The sequence below is a fragment of the Oratosquilla oratoria genome, chromosome 9, assembly GCF_046742065.1.
Source record: "Oratosquilla oratoria isolate Oo_2021 chromosome 9, ASM4674206v1, whole genome shotgun sequence".
Taxonomy (NCBI): Eukaryota; Metazoa; Arthropoda; class Malacostraca; order Stomatopoda; family Squillidae; genus Oratosquilla; species Oratosquilla oratoria.
The window spans coordinates 81,128,515-81,135,365 of record NC_134785.1 but is presented as its reverse complement, the minus strand read 5'-3'; the positions used below and the strand labels follow the sequence as shown (position 1 = coordinate 81,135,365).

Genomic DNA, 6,851 nt, shown 5'->3' with positions numbered 1-6,851 from the left:
GCAAATATAGTACCTATATATAAAGGAGGAAATAAAGAACCTACCAACTATAGACCAGTCTCTCTAACAAGTACAATAGCAAAAATTTGTGAAAGAATTATCAAAAATAGATGGGTAAAATACTTGGAAAAAAACAATGTACTAAATCCAAGGCAATTTGGATTCAGACAAGGACGATCATGCGTCACCAATTTAATATGTTTCTATTCAAGGCTAATAGATATAATACAAGAAAGAGATGGATGGGCTGATTGTGCATTTCTAGACCTAAAAAAAGCTTTTGACAAAAGCACATAAGAATTAAGAAACTAGTTAAGAAACTAGAATCTGAAGGAGGAATACAAGGTAAATTACTAAATTGGATGGAAGACTTTTTGCAAGAAAGAAAAATGAGAGTAGTGATAAGAAACCAGCACTCAAAATGGAATGAAGTAATAAGCGGTGTCCCGCAGGGAACAGTCCTGGCCCCAATAATGTTTGCTATATATATTAATGATATGGATGAAGGAATTGAAAGCTATATGAGCTTCTTTGCAGACGATGCAAAACTACTGAAAAGAGTGAAAACTGAAGAAGATTGTGAATCACTACAGAGAGATCTAAATAAAGTACAGAAATGGAGTAAGAAGTGGGAGATGGAGTTCAATACAAAAAAGTGTAGTATAATGGAATTTGGAAAAAGCAAAAACAGAATAACAGGATCATATAATTTGGGAGAAGAGGGAATAAAAAAAGTAGAAAATGAGAAGGACCTGGGAGTCATTGTTATGAATAATATGTCACCTGAAAAACATATAAATAAGATTTTTGGAGAAACTTATAATTTAATAAGAACAATCAAAGTGGCATTTACATACCTGGATGAAGAAATGGTGAGGAAAATCCTAATCACCCTGATAAGACCAAGATTAGAATATGCAGCAACAATATGGTCACCAAGTACAAAAAAATGTATAAAAAAACTTGAAAGAATACAAAGAGCAATTACAAAACTGGCACCAACACTCTCAAAACTATCATATGAAGAGAGACTACAAAAACTTGAACTACAGACACTAGAGCAAAGAAGAGAGAGAGGAGATTTGATAGCTATTTACAGAATCATGAAAGGCATAGAAATTACTGATAGAGAGAATCTGATAAAATGGGATGACAGAAATACAAGAGGACACGGAAAGAAAATAAAAAAAGACAGCTATAGAAGAGATTTGAAAAAGAACAGCTTTCCACACAGAGTAATAGACAGTTGGAACAAGTTAGATGAGAAAGTGGTGTGTGCAAAAACAATACATGAATTCAAAAATTGTTTAGATAAAATGAGAAATGAAGACGGGACCCCACGAGCATAGCTCCCCTTCCCGTAAAATACAACTAGGTAAATACACACCAAGGGCTTTTTCTCCCTTACATGGTGGGTAGCCAAAGTCAAAGGCATAAATCCACTCCCACCCCTTTCATCCTACCTGAGAAGTATGAAATGTAACAAGTTTCCTGACTTATTTATTGCAGATGATTTTAGTAAAGATATATCTGGAGTTTTCACATAAAATTAACAATTACCTGTTTGAAATTTCTAATACAAAGGGTGCTATATATCCTCAGGTTACAGCTCTGCTTAAGTCACAAATCACTTTATTCATCGGTAGTAATAAGCTTGTTTCCAAAATCATATTTTATTACAAAATATTTGTTATGGAGTATTGTAAAACTGAAGACCCATTAACCTGTCGTCTTTTCATTACCAATCTTGTTCAAGCAAACTTCACATGTTGACTCATTTCCTAAGTATAGCCTAGCATATCTATTCTTCATATTATTTACTTTTCCCCATGAATCTTTTTTTTTTCCAATTTTGATGGTAAACACAGGTTATTTAATAAAACACTTATAACCAGCAGTATTTCAAACATCAGTGTAGTAATAGCTCCCTGCTCTGTGGCACCCAGTGCCAATGCTGGCAGGGCACAGAATACAAATCAATCAATCCGTTGCCCCTGGTCTCTCTTGCAGAAGACCCCCGGCCTCCAGGGTACAAATGACAGGTTGAGTACGTCTGTTCCTCTTTTATTTGCCACGTTGCAGCATCCTGATGGTGAATTGCCTATACACACACAATGTACAGGGAACGAACAAAACAGTCCAGGTGGTTGCAACCAATGCCACCCAGACTATACAATAAGACCCACAGCAAGTCATCGCAGCTCAAGTACAAGCAGCAATCCTTCACAGTGGGGGCTATAGAATTATTACAGTTATAATCATTATTGTCTTACAAACTACAAATATATACAAAATGGATTTTACCCAAAATGAAAAATACAACAGAACGCTGTAAAAGACGGGACCGTGGGCCGGAGCCTGAGGACCAAAAGCAGCGGACAGTGCCGTGGCAAGGAACTATCGGCCAGCGGACAAGTTTCCACCCATTGGCAGGCTCGGGTTCCTGAACCTCCACCTCCTGAAGCAGAACGCCACTACCACTCCGTGCAAGGCAACTTGCTGCACTCTTGGGCTCCCTGCCTGCCTGCCCGCCCCTGCCTCAACTTGTACTTGTCACTTGCTTCTTCATTCATAATGTCACTTGGTAAACCTTGAATTGCACTGCCAAGTCCAAGACTATCTTTTGCGTGGCACTGGTGCAGGCATACAAGTGGTCTGGCATGCCAGTGCAGCAAGCTCGGGCCAACCAGTTGGATAACAAACACTAACAAAATAATTTACTTTCTACATTCACAATCCAACTGCTTGCCTCACAATGTTATCACTGTCCTTTGTGTGAGCTTGTTTCCCCATCACTGTTCTGTTTTCTTCTCCCCCCTCCCCCCCCACAAAATGTCTGGGCACTTGTCATGTGTGGCCGACAGCCTGAACCTTTGCCAGACAATGGCAGTGGCATCAGGGACACACATTCCACCTTGGCCATTGTCATTGCTCCTCCTGCACGTGGTCGAGCCAATGGTGAGCAGCAGCCCTTGTTGAGGCATGCAGCTGGGTGAGGCCCTGCCTAGCCACCCGCGCATCAGTTCAACACCATTTTGTTAAAGAAAAACAAAACAAACAAAAATAATAATAACAACATGTTGATAAACTTTCTCATAGAAAAATAATAAACCACTATAACATGCTATAATATTCTCTGTTTATTGGTAGCTTCTCCACTACATAAGATCCAACATGTGGTGCACAGGGGAGGAAAAACGGAGAATTGCCTCTCAAATACAATGTGTATCTACAATAATGCCTTTGGTATAGAAGAACTGAGTATGTAAGGCTCTGTATAGACGTCAAGTAATTTCATAATACATACAGGAATTTAAAAAAATGTTTACAACAATGTGACATACGCAATCGTTGCCTTAAGCCTTACGGCACTTGGAGCATTCTAGAATACTTACAAGTCTCTCTGTACACTAGACACGAAGTCACAACCCAAGGGAAAGAATTGCACATGAGGTCCTAACAGCCCTACACTACGGCAGTCGGCGCCTAAACCCAGCACACACCCTCTTCATCACTCCACTGCCCCATTCACTCTTGGCCAACCAACCCATGCTCCATCTAATTAAATAATATACATAATACTAATGGCCTACCTTTACCACTGGATAGGCAAAAATCAACCCATGGCTTTTTTTATATATTTTTTTATTTTTTATTTTTTCAGTTCTTTTTTATGCAAAACTCTATACCTTTCATGAAACATGAACATTTGAATGATGGAACCTTGGCCAACACAATGGATGCAGCTGTTTTAAACTGATACCCACCCACCACCCAACCAGTAAAGCCACAAGCTGCTCCAAGCCTGCATTCGCTCTAAGCACTTCACACCTATAACCAAACACTTGTTGACCAAGGCACTAGCAACATGCCGAGATGGGATGCTTTTCACAGAGTTCAATGCATTTGCTTAAGTCCAAAGTAAATAGCCCTCTGGCTCCTTGGCGGGTGTGGCAGATTGGATTCTTTGTCTTCCCCCCAATTCAAAAGTGATGGGTGATTATGATTATAAATTTCTATTTCTTTACAATCAGAACCTGCAAGCTGTCTCAGTTGCAATCAATCCAATTTTGCAAGTGGACAATGCATTTTGGACAAACTCAACTACAGCAGAAAAAAATTCCCATCAAATGAAGCCCATCACTGCAATTTTATTTTTATTCTGATTTTCTTTTCTTTTTGAACCAGCCACAGGTGTTCCTCAAATTTCCTAATGCAAAAACATTTTTATCAAACCTCAAACTTAAGACTGTCTGAATTGTAAATGCCTGTTATTAATCTAACCCATCGAACTCCTGCAGTGAACACATCCATGAGCCAACACCACACCTAAAGTAGTCCTTGCGGGCACCCACATCTGTCTGCTGCAAACTCTCAAACTGAGCACTGTTGTCAAATACTTCACACTTCAGATGGCTTGTGGTGCCACCAGATTAGGGCCAACAATCAGCATACTTGGCACCAACTCTTCCAATCCCAACCACAATCTGACGTCACATGATGTTCAACAAAACTAGTCCCTGCAACAGAAACGACCACTTACCAGTCGTTACATGTGATGCCAACTCTAGCATGAATGCCAAATGCAGTGTGCCAATAGAGTGTGGTGCCCTGCTAGTGTGCTACAAGTTGTACCCTTCCTGTGGACTTGTAGTGCCTGTGGGCCCAGCTGCCTACCAGCTGTGCGTGCAGGCACCACTCCGGGTCAAGCGGGAGGGCAAGCCTTTCCATAGGCCAGGCTTAATCTCCATTTTTGTACTTAGGAAGCATCACATTAGTAATTACTATGCCAGCAGCCACCACACCTGCACTCTGACCCCACTGTGTCCATCGGTGCCTACTACACAACCCTGCCTGCTACTGCTGTCGTCACTGCCACCATTACTGCACCACACCTCTCCACATATGCACACACATACACACACACAAACACACACCTGTGCCTCTGGGGCAGCTGGCACCATTCCTCTCTCCTTCTTCTCCTGGGTTCTCTCCTCCCACAGCAAACCCACCCCATCGCACACTAAGGTTGTCTTCACCTCAGGGCCCCACCTGTCTATCTGCCACTGACAACAGCTACACACCCACACTCGTTCAACACAAGACCAAAGGCTGAAGCACAAAAAGAAAAACAAGACAAACAATTTTTTTTTAAATAAAACAAAACTAAGCCAAAGAACTGACAGACAGTTGAGCAGGTCGGTAATCCTCCCAGTTGCTGTAAACGGAAGAGAGTGCGTGACACCGGCGTGACACCTGCGTGTTCAGATGGTCGACAGCAAGCATGTGCACTTGTCCCCCACTACATCTGATTGCAGCTAATGTCATGAGGCAGACAATCTTAAACTATTATCACAAGGTGGGGCCACATTAAACCTCTTGAAAGCTCCTTTTTCCTGGCCTCTCCTAACACAGGAAAGCAACAGCCTATTTGCAGTGTTGCTCTGGCCATGGTGCAGCCCCACATCGCCCCTCCCACCACACCCCTTACACGTGGACAATGGGGTGTCCTCCACAGCCGCCGCCTGCCCTCACCACACCAGAACCACGCCTGCCTTAACTTGAGTTCCTCCTTGTGAAGCTGGACAAGTACTTGGTGGGTGAATGCAGCTCCTTTGTACTCCTCAAACTACAATGTGGAACGGTTTAGAAAAGCTTGGACTGCTTTTATGAGCAATGATTCACAAAATCCTATGCAGCCCAACAGCACATAAATAATGAGGGGTAGTTAAAAGTGGTAGAAATAGCTCCTTTTTTGCTGTGATGGAAGTGTAAAAAAATACCAGATGGGTAACACAATGGTACAGGTGGTGATTCCCCATCCCACCTATCCCCACACATAAAAAGAGGAGTCAAAATAAAATAATGCAAAGGATGGCAAAGTCGGTGGTTAGGGAGCGAGGCAGAGAAGGGGCCTTACTCTCCTTTAACAAAGAGTGTGAGGTGGGCCGAGCTGGCAGCGAACAAGGTTACTGGGAGAGCAGTTTTTGCAACATACTAGGAGGGGTCTTTTTGTCTTCACCAACTCCCCCACCCCCTCCACTGCCACCTCCACTGCTTCCACGCCCTTCATCAACCTGTAAAAAAATATTTATAGATAAATACTCATATACATGCATACATATACCAAAGGCTTTTTCCCCCTTACACGGGGGGTAGCCAAAAAGAAAAAGGCATAGAAACCACTCCCACCCATTCCATCCCCTACATACTCCACTCCCCTCCACCCTCCCTCTCATCTTGGAGGAGAAAAATTAAATCATAAGTAAAAAGATTGTTTTCAAGGCTTCAAACTGTTGTATAATTAAGCTACTTTATACCCATGGTTCTTAACTATTTCTGTTCTCCTTGCACCATTATCACCATGTATCAAAATGGCATTTGCCCTCTCACCACAATTCCTAAAAGTTTATCCAATTCTAATATGACAAGTGTAATGTCCCACACATTATGTGGGCAGTGGTTTGTAAAAGTTCACTTGACCAACTTTTGAATGAAAACCAGTGGAGAGGGACATATGTAGATGTATGTACACACATTTATACATATATATATATATATACCATATATATACATATACATATATATATACTATATATATATATATATATACCATATATATATATACAGATGCTCCTCAACTTACGCTTTAGTTACGTTCCGAACGGTCGAACGTAAGTTGAAAATGAACGTAAGTTGTTACTATACCATACATCCGTAAATTCTATTACCGTATCTTATAAAACACCCCTAAATCATTAATTATACACATAACATTTTAAAATGATAACATTAATTTCAAATAAAGTAAATTCAAGCAACATAAATTTAGATGGTGGAGGACGAGGGGG

At 41.2% G+C, this 6,851-nt stretch overlaps 1 protein-coding gene across 17 annotated transcripts in view; it reads right to left on the bottom strand.

Annotated features, from left to right (window-relative positions):
• Nucleotides 1–2,048: 2,048 nt before the first annotated feature.
• Nucleotides 2,049–6,851, bottom strand: part of LOC143028642 (uncharacterized) — a 614,584-nt gene continuing 609,781 nt past the window's right edge. For all 17 annotated transcript variants that reach the window (XM_076191067.1, XM_076191062.1, XM_076191063.1 and 14 more), the window contains one exon: nt 2,049–6,077. In XM_076191067.1, coding sequence (XP_076047182.1) covers nt 5,970–6,077 — 108 coding nt within the window. In that variant the 3' untranslated portion in view covers nt 2,049–5,969. The remainder of the gene's footprint in view (nt 6,078–6,851) is intronic.